General features: G+C 39.1%; 1 protein-coding gene across 2 annotated transcripts in view; it reads left to right on the top strand.

Annotated features, from left to right (window-relative positions):
* NCKAP1L (NCK associated protein 1 like) overlaps window positions 1–23,377 on the top strand; it is a 1,498,172-nt gene that overhangs the window by 1,270,859 nt on the left and 203,936 nt on the right. For both annotated transcript variants that reach the window (XM_044083976.1, XM_044083975.1), the window contains one exon: window positions 11,461–11,554. In XM_044083976.1, coding sequence (XP_043939911.1) covers window positions 11,461–11,554 — 94 coding nt within the window. The remainder of the gene's footprint in view (window positions 1–11,460; window positions 11,555–23,377) is intronic.

Here is a 23,377-nt window from a genome sequence, read left to right as displayed (position 1 = left end):
CTTTATTATTCAACAATTCTTCTTCTTATTATTTTGTGAGATTCCCTTGTTGTGTAACACTTTAACCTTTGACAACCCCTCTCAGCAAGTCCCATTACTTTTCCTCGTGTCCTTTTCTATCTCTGATTTGAACTGTATTTTAAGGTCTATTTCCATTGTTTCCCACTCCTTGCTAAGCCATCTGGAGCATTGCATATCTCCCCTAATAACTCTGACACCCCTAATAAGTAGGAATATACCAGTGTCATATTTCTATTTCATTGCCCTGCATCTTTATCCTAGTCCTTATTAGTGCATGACCTAAAATAGCCATTGCATGTGTCTCATACCTTTCAATTAAGTACACATTTTCCAGTGAAATGTAATTTTTATCCAGACTAGCCCAGTTACTGTACACTTGGGAATAACATGTAGACTCTGCCTAGCTTCCTGCTAGTATAGTCGCATCTTCCTATCCAAATATTCTCCTATATTTCTTCAGAAATCTACCCTCTTTTGTTATATTTTCCTTTCTAGATTCCCGGATACATAATTTCTTTTGCAAATCAGTTTCCAGTCCCCACCCATAAATAACATTCTCTGTTAAAAACAAATTATTTCTCTGCAAATTATCTTAAGATTCATAATGATATTTTAGGTAGAATACATGCCAGTAGAATCCATTAACCATGGCAATAACCCCCTTATTACCGTAAATATGAAATCCCTACCGTTCATTTCTTCTATTATAAGTGGAGGCCCTCTCAGAACCAATATTGTTAACACCTTTTTTACTTGGTCTCTGACTCTGCTGAATATCGGTTATGAAGTCCTTTCTTTGCCAACTTCACATGCTCATATCTATCCAAATATGTCTTTTCTAACATTGATATTTGCAGCCTATACTTCTTATTATAATTCAGCACTCTTTGCTGTTTGTTTCCACCTGCAATGCCATTGACATTTCATGATAAAATTGATAAGGCAGTTGTTCTGATAACTGTTACTTTCTCATATCCTGCATGGTGATTGCTTTGAAGTTGCTTTCATCTTGCAAGTCACATACACATTAATGTTTGGTGGGCTGATCAGGCTGATCTTGTATGTAGTTGCTGCTTCTCACTGAACCGATGTCACATTTTCCAGATGTTTAGCTTCAATAAAGCATTTTAAGGAAAAGAAACGAAATGCATTTTAATCTGCTAACTTTTAACCACAAAACTATATACATTTTCCAAAAAGGGAATTTAGCTTACATGTAGAGATAGTTTCCCCAAATAGACAGCTACACTCACAGGCTTTACTTGTTTTAAAACTAGACTTAATCATTCTGGAAGTTCATGCTAGGGCATGTTTAAAATCTTATATAGATACCATATAACCTTACCCTGCCTCAATTTTCCTCCCGGATGTGAAAGCTGACTTGCATGCTCTTTGTTAACATTAATATAAAATGGCCTGGCTACCCTTATATGGATAAACTAAAATGTACACTGTTATATTTAATAATGAATGAAACAGCAAAGATGGCTTTGGATACATCTACTTGCAAGAATCGTCATCTTCCAGTGACAAACTTCATTTATTTCACTTAATTGCATGCCAGTTCTACTTTAAATACTAGTTACAATGTTTTATACAGTATACACATTCCTCAGGATTGATGACTCTGTCATTTCCTTGTTATTTGCCTGCATCTGTAGATTCAGCATCTCTTATTGCAGAGACATATCGATGGGAACAAAAGCTAATACCTTTACAGATGCCAGAAGCAGCTCTTCTCAAATATTAGAGCTTCTGTTTTCATGCTTTTCATTTTCTACCTTGTTTGCTTACAAAAGATAAACATGTTCTTGCCTGCAGCTTAAACTAGGATCATTGGTCTATACTTCCATCTGTATAAAACAGGAAATTGCTATATTTTAATACTCATATAATGTGATCGATACACTTTGACAACTCTGAGCAGCCCAAGATCACAGGAGTATATTGCTAATATCCAGAATTTATCTTATTACAACATGGATCCCAGATACATTACAATCATGAAAATATGCATTCATAGGTTCATAGGTTGGTATTGGGCTATCTGCCCGAAGGCATATATTAGCCCAGGCATGTTGTGCGGTATTCACCCCACCGCCGCATTCATTAATATCACTAGCATAAACAGCAGTCAATGGTAAGACTAACCCAATCTAACATTTAAAATACCTCTGTGTACTATACAGAACTGCTTAACAATATAACATTTATTTATTTTTATTTATCTGTGTTGACCAGGGAACTCTGACTATGATAGATGTTCTTTTTCAGCACCCAAGTTGAAAGGATCCAATATTCACATGTGTAATGTACTGTACATTTTCATTTTCCACATTCTACATAATATTTCCATCTTGGTTACATATGAATTTTTGCATACATAATTAGGTGCAGTAGATGATTAATGCTAACCTTGTATCATACAACTTGTGACTATAGGAAGAGGAGAAAATAAGAGCGTGTCTGTGCATTTGTATAAGGTTGTAGCAGATAGAAATGCCAAGAAAAACAAGCAGAGACAAAATTGACTTTGGGGTTGAAATTAGTAAGTAGTACAATGAGGGAGGATGAGGATTAAGTACAAATAGGTAGTTAAGAAATATAATCAATTAAATGTTTATAGTAGTAGATAGAATGGGAAGTATAACAATCACCAAATGGAAAATTAGTGCAGAGCAGCTATAGTTTTGTAAGAGATATTGCAGCTTATATTTTCTTCAGGATTAGAAATTATCTGAGTGTAGAGCAAGATCGTGCAGTTTACATCAAGAAATGTATTATGTATTTATTTCTAAGAACAAAAACTTTTTACTAACAGTTACCTCTTCATTCCATTCATTTCCTTCTAAATATTAATGAAAAAGTGAGAATCATGTTTAGGAGTTCTCCCACCAATTTAGCACAGGCAGTCAAATTTATGTCCATTCTTTTAGCTGTTTCTTGCAAAAGCACAGTTCTCATGTCTAAACGTCATCTTATTGAAATGACACTTGACATTTCTTCATTTACTTTAGATTATTGCTGGTCTCCTCTCATATCTTCTTGACCACCCAGATCCAGTCTCTGGTTCAAGTCCAAGATTTTCCAAAATGTTCTAGTGGGAAATATTTCACTGGCAAGTTCTCTAATTAGGCTTTGTTATTGTCAGAATAATATGAAGCAGAATCTCCTTCAGCTTTCTCTCTTCATCGGTAAACATTTTTATTTGCTGCTTAGCATGTTCTGCCTCCAACTGTGGTGGTAGTGCTGCGGTAGCATTGTCGCCTCACAGTAAGACGTTGTCCTGTTCGATTCTCAGCTAGAGCATCTTCTGTGTGGAGACATGCGTGAATGAGCATACCTTCGTTGAAGGCTGTGTGTCAGGGTCGGCAACTCGGCACGTAAAAATCTACTGCCAATCAGCGGACTGGAGTTCCGCTGTGGCAACCCTTAACCGAGAAAAGCCGAAAGACACAACAGCAACAACAACAAGTATGTTCTGCCTCCAAAAATGTCTTTGAACCTCCAGAAAAAAAATATTCTAAAGATAGCTGGATATAGCAATTTAAATCCCACACCTGCCTCTTAACATTCCCTGACTGTAAGGACAAAGTTGCTTCTCTTCTACCTAGTGTGCAATAAATAATCATCTTCCACAAATTTCAATAGTTTTTCCCTTATGCCAAAATTTTGTCAGGAGCAACCCTTTGTGATGGTATGACTACATCTTTATTAATATGGATCTTGGCTTGTTTCTTATTGCCAGATTGCTACATATTTCCCCTTTGGGAAAAACTCAGTTCCCATGAATTACCACATCAGTGATAGTCTACTGAACACAGAAGGAGTTATAAGAGATCTGGGAACAAAGGTTGACAGCAACCTCTTTTTTGACCACCACATTGCCACTGTGGTCAGAAAGTCCTATGTGGCACATCTCATTACTAAGGGTTTTGCATCCAGGAAGAAGGAGGTAATTGTCTCCCTCTACTCTTCCCTCATTAGGCCAATTATCGAGTACAATGCCCCATTTGGCATGTACCTCACTAGACACCTGCAATAACTGCAAATTATAGGCTGCAAAAGTACCTCATAAAGAGGATCCTAAGCCTTAAACATCTGTCCTATATAGACAGACTCAAAAAACACCAACTATTCTGTGTCTCATATCACCTACTTAGAGGCGATCTCTGCTTGACTTACAAAGCCATGTCTAACCTAGCTCTGTTAGAAATGCTACATCTAAAGAAATCCCAATCCCTCCGCACTACATGCTCCAGAGACTTCAACCTCATTACCACAATCAACAGAACAAGCTGGAGGGACAGGTACATAACCCAGAGGCTGCTCATGCTATGGAATAGACTTCCCATACATGTCAAGCGAAGCGCCTCACTGGCCCTCTTCAAGAGCAATCTTGATGAGTGGGTGGGAAATAGAAACTTCACCCCAGGAATCACTCCAGTGACTCTACTCGGCAGAGGCACTGGGAACTAAGGTCGGGTGGCACGATGCCAGAGTAATCCTGTGGGCTAGGCTTGTAATGGCTCCAGGGCCATTAGCCTAGTACACACCTGTGAACCTATGTATAGTGTTCCTTTCAATTAACAGATCCTGCTGTGTAATAATAGCTCAATTGCTTATTTGTGCTTTTATAAAATTAATGCAGTCCATTCCTTTCAGTTTCTTTGCTACAGCAGGAAATCGTACATTTCCTAAGCATGCTCTTTCTTCCAACTCTCTTCTTTTCTGAAACATTTCTTCTTGAGAAGCTGCATATTTAGCCAGTCTTTCCCTCATTTCACCCCCTGACTTCTGTAATTTTATCAGCTCATATGAATCGTTCCTTAAATGTATTTATCATTTTTCTTACCTTCATGATTGTTTTATTGCAGTAATGTCTCCTTCTGTGTTTTTGCCATAACTGTTTTATGGTGTGTGATAACTTTCCCCTATTTTCCCATTGCTATTCATTGTGTGATGCTCCACCTCCATATAGTTCTCTGTGGAATGCCCTCTGACCTTTGATGTCATATAAGGCATCCCACTAAGGCTATCAGTTCAATGCATGAACATTGTTTTAAGAACTGGGGTGATTTTTCTGGAGATAGCAGTTGTTCATTTAATTTCTGATTTTGGAGTTCTAAATCCTTACAAGAATGATCCTTATTTGAGTTTAGCATGAAGTTCAGATTACAGAACTGTTGGATGTTGATGTGGTTTTGTTGCCTTCTTCATATCATAGTGAAAAGCATTTGGAAAATCACAAGTAGTATGGGTTCTGCTCAGATATAATGGATTTCTTTGGCTGCTGATTGCTAAATGAAATATGTATATTCTTAAACTAGTGACGGTATTACTTTCATTTTGTGGTCACACAGTGTTATTACTGTTAACTCACAGTGGTGCACTGTTGCATTTGTTTCTATTCTAAGTGACAAGAATATGTGTACAGTTAAGGTGTGTTTATTTGTTATGAAGGGGAGGTAGTTAGGAAATGGTATGGCTCTGTAAACATCACAGAAACTGTGTCTCTCACTTTGCCTAATTCATACATTCATACACACACACACACACACACACACTTTTGGGAAAGGGAGTGAAATTCTGTATGTAATGTGAACTTTTCTTATTATTTATAAAGAAAATGTAGTAAGGAAGCCCAGCTGATTACAAAACAGAATATGAATACATTTACGTTGTTTTTATCCTGTCACATCTGATCTCTAAGGGAGAGAAAAGCATAATAGCAAGTCTCTGAAAAAAGCCTGCCATGCTTCAGTATTTCCAGCTGTACTCTAGCAATGTTAACCTAACATGACTTCATGCTGGGGGTGGATTTTCACAGAAAAATAAGTTTCAGAATGCTAACAGAAGCACTATCGTGACAGTTTCAGTAATAATTAAATAATTCCACATAAAAATTGCTGCTATGTAAGAAATACTGCTAATGCAACACGTATACCAAAACCAGGACATTTAAAAACTGTGACAAATCACTTTAAAGCATCTTCTGTTCTTTCCAGTCATCTATCATTTGACTTTATATATTCTTCCAAAGCCTTACTTATTTTAAACATGTCTGAATGCATTTGATTTATTTTTCCTCTAAATTACTGGAAGCCGTTTTCTGTACCACAGCTGAAACTTGAATTACTTTTTGCTGAGTAGATACTTGGCTTTTCCCCATCAAAGTTTTTTTTCTTCACTTTTTCTAGTTAATTTTCTCTTACTTTTTTCAGATTTATTCTTTGCTGACATCCCGGCAATGTAGTGACTAGCCAGTAGCTGAACTGTACCCAAACTGTAACTTGTACAAGTATTTTATGCATCTTTTCTTTTTCACACCATGATAGCTTTAATCAGTATGCTTTTCAGGGTGCAGCCATCTTGGAAACTCATCAAAGTCTAGATGTTTTAGTAAGTTTGCAGCAAAGCTGTGAAATATGCAAAATATGTATAAAACTTGCAATTCCTATTCTGTGAAATGCAGTATATACGCAGAACATAGTGTGTGAAGATATAGAATAAGACTGCACAGGACAAATAATTATACAGCTTTGTAACTGTAGAGAGTAAAATGTGAAAGAGGGTAACTTTTTTTTTAAGTGGAAAAAGAAACAATCATTCAGCCAAGACTTAATGGGTTGCTTACTATTGCATACAGCATTATGCCATGTAACTGAATCCGTCCTGTCCAGTTACTTAAAGCAAAGGTCTACCCTCTCCTACAGTTTGTCAATCTTTAGTTTACTTTCTTCCCTACAATATGTTTCCAGCATTTTTAAGTACCAGAAACCTGCATGTATTTCATGGATCTTTCATTTTGTTGCCTTGGAATCATAGGAAGGGAAAGTCACCCACTTTTTTAAGCTTAATGTCTAACATACTTTGGCAAAATAAATTGTCTCCACATGCATGGCATAGCACAGACACAGGGAAATATGTAGTTCTCCTTGTCCAGTACTGCCCACAATCTTACTATAGTAATTAGTCCTACTGATGTCAGCAGAAAAGACGCAGTGGGTGATATTGTTTTCCACTACCTTTATTGCAGAGAGGTAGGGAAACAGTATGACTGCCCTAGTTGATAGGCTTACCACCTATCTCTCTTTCCACCAACTTGAGCAGTCCTTTTCTGGCAGGAGGACAGGATGGACAAAGACAAATGTACTGATATTTTATAATATATATATATATATATATATATATATATATATATATATATATATATATGTATATATATATATATATATATATGTATATACACACACACACACACACACACACACACACACACACACACACACACACACACACACACACACACACACATGGTTTACTATTGTTACTTCAAATGGCAAGACATTTGCTGTTCGAAATAACGAAAAGTTAAACCAAAACGAAACATTTCAAGTGTACACAATGTCACCCCAAATGATCAACACATTTCAGTAGACATTGTGGCCGAAAATTAGATGTGATAGCCATATAGGAACTGATGTAAATCAAACTCCTATATGACATATCAAGTTTTCACCCCCCAAACCCCTGCTACTAATTTATTCCAACTCTGAGATCGCACTACACTGGGGATATGGATGAATTTCCTATCCCCACTGTACCGTGGTCTTGTACACTTGTACATATTGTCGAACACAGTTATGCAAATGCACTACTGTATTTGCATAAGTGTGTTCGACTATCCAATTCACTTATCATTTTCCGAACGACATTCTAATTTTCGGCAGCATAACTGCCGACAGCATGTCATTCGCTAAAATGATATTAAACCTACACACACACACACACACACACACACACACACACATATATATATATATATATATATATATATATATATATATATATATATACATATATATACATATATATATATATATATATATATATATATATAGGTTTACTATCAATATATCAAAATTAAAAAAAAAAATGGTACGAAACAGCGAAGTGTTGTACCGAAACTGCAACTAACCGAATGGCCTTATTGTCAAAAAACAGCTGTTAATGCTGAAAATGTCGACAATGACATTTGACGGCATTAACAACAATGCCACCCTTGCCGTAACTCCCTAATTCCTACACCTAACATCCCGTTTATGCAGGGGGGCAAGCCCCCCTGCACCCCCCAACTTAATAATCCAACTCCGAGATCGCACTACAGTGAGGAAAAGGATGTATTTCCCTAACCGCACTGTACCACGATTCCTTTACAAGTGCAACTTTTATATTTGTGAATGCACAGTCCATTCACAAACATGACGTTCGCTCATGTATCCTGCACACATATGAAGTATTTGAACATCTGTTGTTCAAATGCTTCATAGCCATGCAATTGCACGGCAACATTTCAACAGTAAACCATATATATATATATATATATATATATATATATATATATATATATATATATATCAAAATGTTATAAGAATCATCTAGCATTATTTTAATCTATTAAAACTGCTCAGAAAACAAGGTTACAATAAAAAAACACATTTTTTAATTCCAAGGTTGATTTTTCTTTTAAGACAGTTCATCACTCAGCTTAGGTTTATTGACAGCAGTTTAAATGCTGAGTGACAGAGCAAGGACAGTGACATAAACTTTTAAAGGTGGATCTGTTTGGATGTCATTATACTAGTGGTATAGGTCTCACTAATGAGCTGTCCTGAAAATATCCCTCCAGATGTCAGGTGGTGTAACCCTCTTCCTGAAAGCCTAGCTCAGAGGAGGCATTTTGAACAATGTTAGTTTAGTTGTATCATAAATGCTATACTCAGTAATATATGCTTGCTTTAGCTGGTATATTTTGCCCTTCTTGCACAGTGTTAGACACAGTCTAGTAATTCTTTTAGCAAAAAGTTAAATAGGAACTAGTGAACTGAATAGTTTATGTTGCCCTATAATTAATATCCTTTTTAAACCATGTATTTTATATTTTTTTGTTTGTGAAACAGCATCTTGTCTGCATATTTAATCCATCAAACTGTACTTCTATTTTTTTTGCAAAGATTTCTATTTATTGAACTTGAAAATCATATGGTTGCTTAGTAATGTATTTACTGATCTGGGTACTGCTTCCTGTTGGTGTTTAGCATTCACTTCTGAAAACAAGGAAAGATTGTTCAGCTAATACTTGCACTGGTTTCTGTTTTTTAGTTGGCTTTTCCCTGGAAGTGGTGTGCTAGATCAGATCTAGCTTGATGCAGCAATTACCAAAATGTAAGAAAGGTTTGTGACACTGGAAGGTCATTCTGGCCTGTGTGTGTGTGTGTGTGTGTTGATGCAGTTCTTTAGTATAAATTACTGCTAACGTGTAAGCTAGCACTATAAGGCAATGACCTCAGACTGAGGTGGGGGAAGAGCCTCAGAAGCCAATATCCATAACTCTGTTTTCCACCTGTTATTGTGAACATTATTTGTAAGATGATGGTGTAAGCCATAGCCCACAGCAACTCTGCATATTTTGTACATACTCTTAGGGCCAAACTTCACTTATTTACAGTGATTTATTTTTATCTTATTTCACTTATTTGTTGCTGTTGACAATATTTATTGAGCTGTAGAGTGGATCAGTGCACCATCGACCCTTTCAGCTCACTGGCAATCCATTGCCAATAGACAGTGAAGTGGATCAAGGAACCACAGCCCCAGCTAGCTTAGAGACAATCTAATGCACAGCCTGCTGACCTAAAATGACTTAATGCTGAAACTCCACACCATAGTCTTGCACATCACCCCTAACAAGATATGTCAATTAATTGGTATTGTGCCCTACTACCAAAGTATAGGGCTTCATAGCAAAAATTTGCATTGTGCTGTACTGCCAAAGTATAGGGGCTCACATAGCATTAATATGTATTGTGCCCTACTACCAAAGTATAGGGGTACAAAGCTTTTAAGTTTCATACTTCAAAAACTAAACTACTCATGTTGTATGTACTCTTCAATGACAGGCTATGGCATGACTTCCCCAGTAGAAATAAATATGTCAGATCTACCCATCAGCACAGCTAACAGGTAGACACAGCTTTTACCATCAAATGTATTTAATATATTTTATATTCGAAAACACATTTTCCTTCATTTCCTCCACTTAGCATTCAGCAATCTTCCTTCACCTTCCTGGAGTGTAAAGTTAATAAGAATGATTGGCAAATTGTTTGTGTTTATACACACACTCATCTTGCCACAAATACATAGCATCTGACTCTCATTGCCATCCTAAAGCCCTGCCAATTGTTTCCCAAAATAGTTCTGCCAAGAACTTCTTTATAATGCATACCAAGAGTATAAAGCTACTGAGATTCACTTTTAGCTCAGCTGTTAACTGTTTCATTGTCAATGAAGAAAAAACGTGTCTTGAGAGGAAAAATCCAAACTGTATTTACTCAGTGCAAGTGCTAAAACCTTTCATCTCATTCATATATGAAACAACTTCATTGCCTGTAACACTGCTAAAATCACACTTTAAATAAGAATTTTTGTCTCACGGGATAATAAATATTGCACACATTTAAGTTTATGTAAATAGTAATTGACATGATATGTTATCAGAAACATAAAAACTTTGAAGTTAAACATACTTTGAAAATATGCACATAAAACTGCTTCCCACATTTCAAAGTGATCTTTCTGCTAATCTTTTAAAGGAACTTGCATTTCAAAGAGAAAATGCAGACAGTGGCAGAAGCCATCATCCTTAGACTGAAAGTTAAAAATACATTTTCGCTGGTGAGGCATCTGGATCTACCTGCTGTAGACCACAGGACTTATCTAATAGATTTTCCAGTGTTTTCATATACAGTCATCTAAAAGATATTAGACTGGTATTTGGTATCTGTGTACAAAAAAGTGACCATCTAAGTGTTGTTTTTAACACGGTCAGTCTCTGAATCAGGTAATTGATATATATAATGGCAGTGGGCTTAGGGATAACAGTCAAATCCAGCAGTAACATTATGATAGAAAAATAGAAATAAGCATGCTAAAGAACAGGATGGAAAACAGTGTGGAAATGTGGCTGTGGTGAGGTAAAATGCCTCTCTGAAAAGCAACTAAATAAACAAACGAGCTCCGCATTACTTCCAAAATACAGATACACCAAAGGTGAGATAGAAGTTTAGCTTTTTTTGCAAGCAATCCAGTGTTAATGACAGATTCTTGGTGCTAACTCAGAAGAAATATTTTGCTGTCATCAAGATTTTCAGAAGCCTCAATTCATATGACATTGTGATTATGATTATTTATAATAATAATAATAATATGAAGAAGAATTCTTGTAAAATTCCATTTCTGTTAATAAAGAATTCATCTTGTCTGAAACTACAAATTAGCATTTTATGAAAAGATCAAATAGAGGTAGAGGAGTATACATGTTATAAATTAACTCCCAGAATGCATTTTTTATTTTAATGTTATATTCTTATGCAGATAACCCTGAGTGTGTTTGACCTAGCAATGTCAGCTGGCATTTCCTGTGACATAGACCAAGCCTTGGTGACTGCTCTTGCAAACCAGAAGACAGGTAAGGTTACAAATGGTACATTTATGACCTAGTCTTCAGACACTAATTACAAATGTTTTTAATTTCTATGAAGTATATTTACAGATTTTGAAGCCTTAGCGGAACTGTTTACATTTTTAATGGCTATACTTGTACATAAAACCCTAGCGATATAGTCTATAGATGTTTCAGGTTGGTCTTACTCTGTAAATACCATTAGTGACTGAAACATTTTCATTAGTCTAAATCTACCTAATGAGCATGCATAAAACAGGGTCTATATTAGATCAGCGAACGCTTAAACAAGCGAATGCTGATTGATCGACCTTATTTTAGCGAAAGTTAAAAAATATCGAAGCAACAGAAACTCAATTTTTTTCCTAGGGAAAGAATTTGGTTGTCCGTTTCTGTTGCTTCGGTATTTTCAGTGCTGTGGTGGAAAGGTACGGGTCGGATTCAGGTAAGTGTGCGATTGTGTGGATGTGAGTGTTAGGGTGGGTTAGGTGAGTTAGGGCTCAGGTTAGGTATGTGTGCCATTGTGTGGACGTGAGTGTTAGGGCGGGTTTAGGTGAGTGAGGGTTAGGGAGTGGGTGAGGTGAGTGTGCGATAGTGACGGACCTTAGGGTTAGGGTTTGGGTTAAGGTAAGTGGATAGTTAGTGGTGTGCGCATAGTTTAGTGTAGGGTTAGGTGTCAGATTTTAGGTGTATGTGTGTGGATTTCTGTTTGTTTGGTGTGCTTGTTTTGTGTGTATGTGTTTTGGATCAGCAATTTTTTTCCCTAGGAAAAAAATCGCTGATCTGACAGTTCGAGATTGTAAGCTTTCGCTTACATAAGGTCGATCAATCAGCGTTCACTTTTTTAAGCATTCACTGATCTAATATAGACCCCATAAAACAATATATTACACTTTAAGGATAACTACAAAGGTAGGCTATAGGCAAGTAGAGAAGGTTAGGGGATAGGATGTATTTAACATTTCTTATTCAGGTATGTGGGTTAGTCCATAGAACTTTTCAGCATATGCAGGTTACAAGAGCTAGGGTAAGTAAGATATATACATGTGTATACTAACAATTTAGAGTAGCCAACCAACCAGCATGCTTTAATAAGATGGTAGGAATTCAGATTACTCTAAGAAAATCCAAGACATAAGCAAAGCATGCTGAGTGTACACAGACTGTGACCAGAATTTAAGAGTGAACCTTGATCCTGGAGCTGTCTGGTAGGTTTCTTACCACCTAGCCACTGTGCTGACTAACTTCATCTTCCAAGAAAGTGACCCAAATAACTAATAACAAATGGGTAATATGGAACAGTAGATGAACAGTGAAAACAACACAGAAATGCTCATCACATAGGCAATATGTTTTTCAGTGAAGCAAATTAAATCAAAATAAAAAAAATAACTCTGTTATTTACAATTGGGGTAGAGAAAAATAGCATCTTGATAGCACAATAAATCAGCAAACTTTAAGAGCAGGTGTATGAAACAGTCAATTCAAAAGTGAGTAGTTAAATCAAAAAAGGAAAAGCTCAAATTAAAGAAATGGTGACCAGCTCAGGTACGAATAGTGACAGTAGATTCAGTCAGTGTTCCTTGAAGAAGCTTAGTGATCAAAACCTTGCCATGTCACATGGACGAAGATGAAAAGTGAATATTGGAATCTCTTCAGTGAGTGTGACTTCAAAGTCAAACAGGCTCAAGAACCAGGCCCATCATTTTAACTGTGGTTGTATGATTTCTGAGACAGAGTAGAATACGTAAAGGGTTATAGATACTGAAGCCCCCCATTGTGGCACAGTGCAGGTGTGCTTCTGTCTAAAAACATAATCCTGTTTTTTGTATAGATTTTAATATCATAGATCAAAGTTTTCATAACAGATTTTACAAATGGAAAGCTTTTTAGACATATAAAGAGACAAAGCAGACAAAATATCTATTATGAAGTCTGCAGAGGATAAACAGTGAAGGACAGTGGAATAACATAGATGTTGAACATACAACTATAACAATATAAAGTTATACAAGTAAAGGGCTTCTATAGGTTATACTATCTATCTGAGTGCGCCTGCCACTGTAAGAAGGCATATTTCCTTCACTGTCACTACCATTGTGAAGCATCCTCTTACTCAGCTCCCATTTATTTCTGCCATCAAGTCACACACTTACCCCCCAATGACAGCGCTTATCATGACATAAATCCTTAAATTATCACTGTTTTGAACTTTTAACCTTTCACTCAGGCAAACACATCTGTACTTTGTATTAGACCAACTGAACTTCATTTTAAGTCATTGTACAAATCTCAGTTTCTGGACTATCTTCTTCTCTAGACAGTGCAGATTTCCAGTCGCAGGTCTTCATTTCATTTTGAGATATCCCATGCCTTCTTAAATACATTTTTAGTTATAGGATACTATTCATAGAAGTTTGCTGCACAGGAAAATGAGATAATGAAGCTTAATTAAGGCTAATTACACATGCGTACCTTAACAATAGCATTTATCAGCTTAGCTCAGATATGGCAATCAAAGTGCTAAATCAGAAAGGTTGCAAGAAATAGTGTGGATCTTGAAAGAGGCAATTGGGCAAGTGACTAGAACTACCATACCATGAACCTTCACAGTAGCACTTAATGAAGTCTCATGGTAGCATAGCTACAGTATTGGTAATATGAGAAGGATCTGTAAGATGTTTAGTTAACATTTCTTTACCAGGAAAGTCTGCCTGGGACAGAGCCCATTTTCAGCAGAGGTTCAGTGAGAAACACTCCAGACACATGTCTTTGGAATGTGGGAGAAAACCCATGCAAATGCAGAGAAGGCCTGCGATTTGGCACAGAAGGCACCTCAGCTGAGAATCAAATCAGAAAACCTCTTGCTGTGAGGCAACAATACTAACCACTGCACCACTGCACCACCTATGCTGCTAAAGAAGAAAAGCTAGCTGAGTCAGGCAGTGCACTGTCATAGGAAGCAGCATAGTGTGCAGCTTGATACCATTACTTTGCAATCAGAGTAATCAGCCTTTGATGGCCAAATGAAAATGGACATAACTGTTAACCTAACAATAGAGTGGAAAGGGAATATATAATCCAGTCACAAAAGGTAGAAAGGTGAGCAGGGGGGATAATGCAAAAGCATAGGAGAGTACAAAATGGGTGGGCAGGACAGTAGGGTACATTTTTTATGTTTTTATGGAGATACAATCCGCTTTCCCTTAGTAACAGAGAAAGAGAGAGAAGAGAGATGAGTAAGGTAAACAATGGGATAACGGGGAAGGAAAGAGGGAGTAAGATAGTTTGCAGGAACAGAGAGGCAAACATAAAACAGTACAGACAGATGGCAGGAGCAGAGAGGCAAACATAAAACAGTACAAACAGATGGCAGGAGCAGAGAGGCAAACATAAAACAGTACAGACAGATGGCAGGAGCAGAGAGGCAAACATAAAACAGTACAGACAGATGGCAGGAGCAGAGAGGCAAACATAAAACAGTACAGACAGATGGCAGGAGCAGAGAGGCAAACATAAAACAGTACAGACAGATGGCAGGAGCAGAGAGGCAAACATAAAACAGTACAGACAGATGGCAGGAGCAGAGAGGCAAACATTAAACAGTACAGACAGATGGCAGGAGCAGAGAGGCAAAGATAAAACAGTACAGACAGATGGCAGGAGCAGAGAGGCAAACATAAAACAGTACAGACAGATGGCAGGAGCAGAGAGGCAAACATAAAACAGTGCAGACAGATGGCAGGAGCAGAGAGGCAAACATAAAACAGTACAGACAAATGGCAGGAGCAGAGAGGCAAACATAAAACAGTATAGACAAATGGCAGGAGCAGAGAAGCAAACATAAAACAGTACAGACAGATGGCAGGAGCAGAGAGGCAAACATAAAACAGTACAGACAGATGGCAGGAGCATAGAGGCAAACATAAAACAGTACAGACAGATGGCAGGAGCAGAGAGGCAAACATAAAACAGTACAGACAGATGGCAGGAGCAGAGAGGCAAACATAAAACAGTACAGACAGATGGGTGGTTTTCTGTGGATAGTGTTGAGTTGACAAGGGAGGAGTGCATACATACAGAAAATGGATAGATAATGATGAGAAGGGATGGACACACAACATATGGGACATGACACACTAGAATAGGAATACACAAACCAGGGGATAGGATGGGGAGCTGTGATACATGTGTAACTCAGAGGGCAATTTACAGAGAACCTAGTGGCTTCAGGGCGGTGATAATATATGCTGAGTCTCTGTTTGGTAGCCTTATGGTCAAGGTTCACTGCTTCAGTGAATCTGCTATCTGCTGTAGGAGACCTTCTTTGGTGTTGAAACATGAGACCACCACCTCCTCCGCAACTGCTCTAACTGTTTGGTCAGCAGGGGTGGGATATGACCACCCACCTGAGAAGAGTTTTCACCTCTCCTTCACAAGACAGCCATATCCCCAGGTTATTACTCCTTACTTGACATGACACAGGCATGAGTCAGTGGACCTACCTTGGCCTCCTCTTCCTCTTACTCAGTTAGACCTGCATGGTGCAGACAAAATGATAGTCATTATAAGTACACAATGCCACTGAAATGATGTGAATTCCCCCACCCCTCCGCAATAAGACTCCCATCTTTGCTACAAGTCTTTCCTGACTCCTGTGACACTCCAGGCTGTTAAGATGCATCTCCTATTTCTCTTACTAAGCCGAAAAATAAAAAAAGACTCAATAAAATTACAAAAATTGTACCAAGGCAAGTAACAAGTAGCTCTTAAAAATTGCACTGCACCTGTGAATGTTGTCTTGTCTTCCCAGTCCTGCAGCACTTCTGGCTAGAAATGACTAAGGTCACTAAAACTGGCGTCTGCACTGTTGTGCATGCTGCAGAATGTGTGGCTCTACTTATTTTCTGGCTCAGGTTAACCCTGGCAGCACTGTTGTGCATGCTGCGGAATATCTGTGGCTCTACTTATTTTCTGGCTCAGGTTAACCCTGGCAGCACTGTTGTGCACGCTGCGGAATGTCTGTGGCTCTACTTATTTTCTGGCTCAGGTTAACCCTAGCAGCACTGTTGTGCACGCTGCAGAATGTCTGTGGCTCTACTTATTTTCTGGCTCAGGTTAACCCTGGCAGCACTGTTGTGCACGCTGCGGAATGTCTGTGCCTCTACTTATTTTCTTGCTCAGGTTAACCCTGGCAGCACTGTTGTGCACGCTGCGGAATGCCTATGGCTCTACTTATTTTCTGGCTCAGGTTAACCCTGGCAGCACTGTTGTGCACGCTGCGGAATGTCTGTGGCTCTACTTATTTTATGGCTCAGGTTAACCCTGGCAGCACAGTTGTGCACTCTGCGGAATGTCTGTGGCTCTACTTATTTTCCAGCTCAGGTTAACCCTGGCAGCACTGTTGTGCACGCTGCAGAATGTCTGTGGCTCTACTTATTTTCTGGCTCAGGTTAACCCTGGCAGCACTGTTGTGCATGCTGCAGAATGTGTGGCTCTACTTATTTTCTGGCTCAGGTTAACCCTGGCAGCACTGTTGTGCACGCTGCGGAATGTCTGTGGCTCTACTTATTTTCTGGCTCAGGTTAACCCTGGCAGCACTGTTGTGCACGCTGCGGAATGTCTGTGGCTCTACTTATTTTCTGGCTCAGGTTAACCCTGGCAGCACTGTTGTGCATGCTACGGAATGTCTGTGGCTCTACTTATTTTCTAGCTCAGGTTAACCCTGGCAGCACTGTTGTGCACGCTGCGGAATGTCTGTGGCTCTACTTATTTTCTGGCTCAGGTTAACCCTGGCAGCACTGTTGTGCACGCTGCAGAATGTCTGTGGCTCTACTTATTTTCTGGCTCAGGTTAACCCTAGCAGCACTGTTGTGCACGCTGCGGAATGCCTGTGGCTCTACTTATTTTCTGGCTCAGGTTAACCCTGGCAGCACTGTTGTGCACGCTACGGAATGTCTGTGGCTCTACTTATTTTCTAGTTCAGGTTAACCCTGGCAGCACTGTTGTGCACACTGCAGAATGTCTGTGGCTCTACTTATTTTCTGGCTCAGGTTAACCCTGGCATTCATCGTTTTGTATGAACAGTCACAATGATGAAGAAATCGCTGCTTGAAGTCCCTGTGAAAAGATAAAGACTTGTTCATCTCTTCTTGCTCCATTAGGATATCTATGCCTCTTGGTACTACCAACCATTTGCCTGTTTCAGGATACCAAATGCAAAAAGAAAGCAACAAATATACACCTATGCTTAAAAGTCATAAGCCATGTGACAGCCTGCAGCCTAGTGCTACATGGTGCACAGATGTACACTTCTTGTGCTTAGAACTCCATAAAAGTATAAGGCTTTCACGCACCTGCTCCACATTAAAGGCTCTGTAGCATGAGTTTGAAATAACATGATGCCTAATTTGCCTGTGCATTGTGCTGTCATGGTATAAAATAGTGGTATGTGGTGCCCTAGCAGCATATTGGTTGCAATCTTTATGCAGATTTTGATAATGAAAGCAATGAGTTCCTGAGACATTTTCAAGCAGTGTGTAGCAGGATTATGCTGGTAAGGTGTAGACCTTTCACTCTGTCAAAGCTGCCACACAGCAGCATCATAATACAATATGTTTATTGGTCCACATGCTAACAGCATGTTAAATTGGATTTTGTTGACTGCTTACTTGTAATACTGTGTACACATGCAGCTAAAATGTGTTTGGGGGGACTGTACCATGCCATGTCATCAAATCCCTGTACAGGCAAAATCTTGCCAAAACATGTGTTTCCCAGGAGCATCCCTCACAGGGCCTGCATTCTTGGAAAAATGTTTTGGTGTGGTGCAGGCACATTCTAATTATGTTCACACATATGCTGACCAGTATGTATGCATAAATTCCCTATATCTTAACAGGAGGTGCCACATCCACAAGGTGGGAAAGACAAAGGCAGGAGATATTCAGCAATTTTGAAAATGTCAGGGTTGGCAGTCTGTGATGAAAATATCTATGTGGTGAGTGGGCAAAAGTGCACTTTGTCCCCGTGTGGATGTTTGATGACTGGTATACTGAGCTGTGACAAACAGAAGGCATGTACAATTGTACAGGACCTAACTCTTCATGGCTCTCCAGTGTTATGTAAACGGGGAAGGTCCTCATCTCAGTAGGAGGAGGAGATGTTACTGTATTCATAGCAGACATATGGCTAGATGCTAGCATGGGCCTAGATCATCCCAACCATATCTCCAGGGGAATAAACCAAGTTAGCAATATTTACCAAATGTTTATGAATGTAAGTGCTACACATACTATATGTATCATAATCAACTTGGCAGACAACTGTAGTCAGGTTATATGTTACCATATGCAGTTCTCCAATATAGCACATCCCTCAACTATAAGTTGAAGAGCCAAAAATAAATAAATAAATAATTGCAGCTAAACAAAGGGCTGATGTCATCAATTCTGAAGAATTTAGTAGGGATGCCAAGATAGACGTTCATGTGGTAAAGTCTGAGACCATAATAAGTAACAATTGTATCCATCTCACTCCTCTGTGAAATTCTACTCTCCACAGAGGATGTATGTACAGATAGATATGCTGAGCAGCCTGTGGTTGTACTGATACAGCATATACCACCAGCATAAGGAAGGGATCTCTAGTGGCTGAGCGCCTCACCAGCTTTCTCCCTGTGCATGAAACAGCAGCTTCAGCTAAAGTGCACACCACTTCATTCATATGAACCCCCATCGTAGGCCTTCAATATAGGGGCATTTGATGGCATCAGCAATCAGAGTTGCTTCCTGATGTCTGTACAAAATTGGGGATAATTCAGTAGATGTGCAATAATGTCTTGTGGTGCAGTCTGCTGTCAAATAACCTGCATTGAAGCTGACAAGTGTTTTCCATGGCATAAGGATGCTGGCCTTCACCTGTGAGCTCTCTGTAGACCTGGAACATAGACACTGCACAATAAGTTATAAGCTGAGGTATATGGTGGTGCATGCACACTGCCTCAATATTTATTTATTTATTTATTTATTTCAGTTTGATTACCGGGGAAGTCCACTGGGCCAAGAAGTGCCCATTTTCAGTGGAGGCTCGGGGAGAAAAGCTCCAAGAACAGTATAATACAATATACGTTACAGAATAAAAGCTACAAGAACAGTATAATACAATGTAGGTTACAGAATGCAAATAAAGGTTACAAAGTAAAAATGCATGCAATATAGTTTATAGAAACAAGTAGGGTTAATACATTTGAGAATTGCAGAGAACTTGATGGCAGATTTATTTTTTTTTTTTTTTTGAATTAATGCTTACAGTCACTTAAAGTCTGTTAGTTGTAGGTATTTTGAGAAATTAGAATAAGTATGAGAGTATATCAGAGTAGGAGTGCTTAGTTAGGAGTCCCTATGGAGTTTAAGTGGGGTGAAAGCAGGAGCATTTCCATTTGGAGGATAGGTGAAGAAAAAGTTGAGTTTTGAAGGATTCAGTGTTGGTTATAGTCCTAAGTGAAGGAGGCAGAGTTCCATTTTTTACCTAGTGAGAAGGAGAGTAAAAGCTGGCCAGCTGGTCGTTTCGGTTTCCTAATGAAGATTAGGTTTTGGTTTTCAGATCTCAGTGATCTGTTAGGGATGTATGGAGGAAGGATGTCCTTTAAGGCAGGGCATTTATTAGGGGAGAATATTAGTTTGTGAGCAGTGGTTAGTTGTAGATAGTCTAGATGATTAGGGAGTTCTAACCAGTTCAGAGAATGAAGGCTGTGGCAGTGGTGAGTTGATGTTTTGGATTTGGTGGCAAATTTAGAGATCTTATTATAGCAAGCTTCGAGCTTAGAGGTGTTGGTAGCAGACAAGTTGGTTAGGAGAGGGGCTCCGTATAGAAGGGAAGGTAGGAGGAAGGATGTTGCCAGGGTATGCCTAGTGGAGTTTGAAAGGAAGTGATTGTTCCTGTATAGCATACCTAGCTTTTGGTGGGTTTTCTTAATGTTATGTTGTATGTGAAGATCAAATTTGAGGTGTTCGTCTATGATGATGCCAAGGAGTTTTGCAGAGGGGACCACATCAATGGCAATGTTAGTTTGGCTGAGAACATTGAATGTGTTTTTTGTCCAGATAGGAAACTTTGGATGGGAGAAAAATTAGTATTTTAGATTTATTGGAGTTGAGAGAAAGGTGGTTTTGGTGCATCCACTTCTCTGTGGTGGTAAAGGCTAATTGGGTTTTGGTCTGGAGTTCAGGAAGGTTTGGGGCAGAGCAGACCAAGGTAGAGTCATCTGCGTATTGGATGACTGTGGTGTCAGGAATAAAGGTGTGAAGGTTGTTTATGAAGATATTGAAAAGCATGGGTCCAAGGATGGATCCCTGAGGAACACCAGTAGATGTGGGCAAAAAGGAAGAGAATGAGTTCTTCCATTTGACTGCTTGAGATCTATCTGATAGGTAACTGGAGAACCAGGAAAGAGTGTTTGGGGAGAGTTTGAGATTAGCCAGATGATGAAGAAGGTGTGTGTGGGAGATGGTGTCAAAAGCTTTTGAAAGGTCTAGCAGTACTGTGGATACAATGAGTCCAGTGTCTCGAGCTTGATTGATAGTTTCTAAGAGGGATAGTAGTGCAGTTATGGTACTGTGGTCGGGACAGAAGCCATGCTGGGTGGGTGTAAGGAGGTGATTTTGAATGAGATAGGGTAAGAATTAGTGGTGGACACATTTTTCTAGAATTTTAGATATTGGAGAGAGTAGGGCGATAGGGCGGAAGTTAGAAATAGAGGTGCTTTTGCCTCCTTTGAGAAGTGGTAGGATGTAGGCTGAACGCCAAAGTTTGGGTACGTATGACTCAGTTAAGGCTCTATTAATCAGAATACTAATTGGAAGGGTGATACCTTCAGCTGCATGTTTGAGGAAGGAAGGGGGAATGTTGTCTGGGGCGTTAGATCCTGGCTTTAGCTTGGAGAGAAGCTTTTTTATAAAAGATGTGGATACAGGTTTGAGATGGAAATTGGGGGGATTATTGTTTGGGTTGTTGGGTGGAGAGAAAAGAGAGTTAGGTGGGTTGTAATTAGGAAATGTTATGGTTAGTTTAGCTATGGATTCAATGAAGAAGGTATTGAAGTGGGAGCTAAGTTTGTTGTCGGATAGATTAGGGTTGGGGCAGTAATGACCAGAGATGTCCAGCATGATGGTAGTAGTATGTGACACCCTACATAATATGACTGTACAGAAGCAGCAGCTTCAATCAATAAGTACCTTTATGCATAGGCCTGCCAGTGCCATCATTTCTGGCTACATTGCCATCATTTTTTTGTGGACAGGAGTTGGGTCCAAATATAGGGTGGCCATGTATGTGGGCCTTTACAGGGGGAATGCTCAACAGCTGTGTTTTGATATCTCAGAATGCATGCTCTTCCTCATTAAGGATACCAATGAACAACCACTCCAAAACCATGTCCCAGAGTGCTATACCATCCTTGCCGTGGAGTGATGGCCTTCCTCCTTAGGCCATAAGGGTGACACCAGGTCAAGGTGATGCAGTGCCACCCGCTCACTGTCATAGAAAGAAATAATCTTAATTTGTGAGGCTACCAAATGCAGCTCTATCTGTGATTTCAGTGATGCATTCCCCCACCACCCAATGTGTGTGTACAGTCTGGTGTTACTGTGTTCCCTGTCCCTAGTGCAAACAATGTAAAATCTGACCTAAAGCACCTTCCCTCTTGTGTTATAATAAGGTAATATTTGATGCACAGTGGGCTTGAACAATGCATTCACCAGCATAGTCTGACGGGAATACTACATGCATCATACTTATCCTGTAGCTATTGACTAGGTGTTACCACATTGAAAGTTTTGTATGCATTCCATCATTTGAGTGTTATGGGGTGCTTGCATAGATTATACCTGTATTGCCTCCTGTGGTCAGTGTTGCTCACTGCTACCGGGGAGTTTGGTGAATGGTGTAATCCATAAATATATTCAGAATGAAGCTGCTGCTTCTGCACAGTCATATTATGTAGGGTGTCACATACTACTACCAGCACGCTGGACATCTCTGGGCAGTACAGTAAATGTCCTATCATAAGAATCAAAGCAACAAATGCATGACTACATTATCTCAAATACCCAATTATGTTAAGTGTCTGGGTATGAATGGCATGGTATTCCCCTCTCTATTACACTTTCAGGGCTATGCCCAGGTGTTGTGAGCCACAATTCTAAAGGCTAGCTGGCATAAAGTCCAAAATACCATTCATAGGATCCTTCTTGTCAGATGGATTTTCTAAATTTATTTTTATATATGCTTTGTTGACCGAGCAATGGAGACCCAAAGTCTAATTTGTACCAACTATGGAGACATTTGTGCAGGGCAGTAGGACAGTTTCCCCTATTCTTTTTGGTAAGTGCTGTGGGATCTTTTACATTCACCTGAGCTACCACCAGTTCACGTGGATGAAACCTTGGTTTAATGTCTCATCTGATGGGCAGTACACACCGGAATACAGCATCCTTCTCAAGCTACATTGCAGTGTCAGTACTAGATAAATGTAAGCAACTGAGGGAACTGCTTGTGTGGACAGCATGTGGATTTGTCTGCATGTTTTTATGCAGTGTGCCAAGACTTATCAATAACGTGTCCCTATGGGAAAGCTCCGTGCTGATAGCAGTACAAATCAGAAGTATATCATATGTGAAACTTATATGAATTACCTGAGTGTCTAACACTCAGTGACAGATGCACACTTGCACACACACTCCCACACACACTGCAAATAATCCCCTTTGAATTGCAGGCTACCTGGCACTTTAGGGTATAATAACTTTTACAAGTAGTATACCTTTGTAT

The sequence above is a fragment of the Protopterus annectens genome, chromosome 9.part0, assembly GCF_019279795.1.
Source record: "Protopterus annectens isolate FY-2018-M chromosome 9.part0, PAN1.0, whole genome shotgun sequence".
NCBI classification, from domain to species: domain Eukaryota; kingdom Metazoa; phylum Chordata; order Ceratodontiformes; family Protopteridae; genus Protopterus; species Protopterus annectens.
The sequence above is the reverse complement of the archived record's forward strand: the minus strand, read 5'-3'. Positions and strand labels throughout refer to the sequence as shown.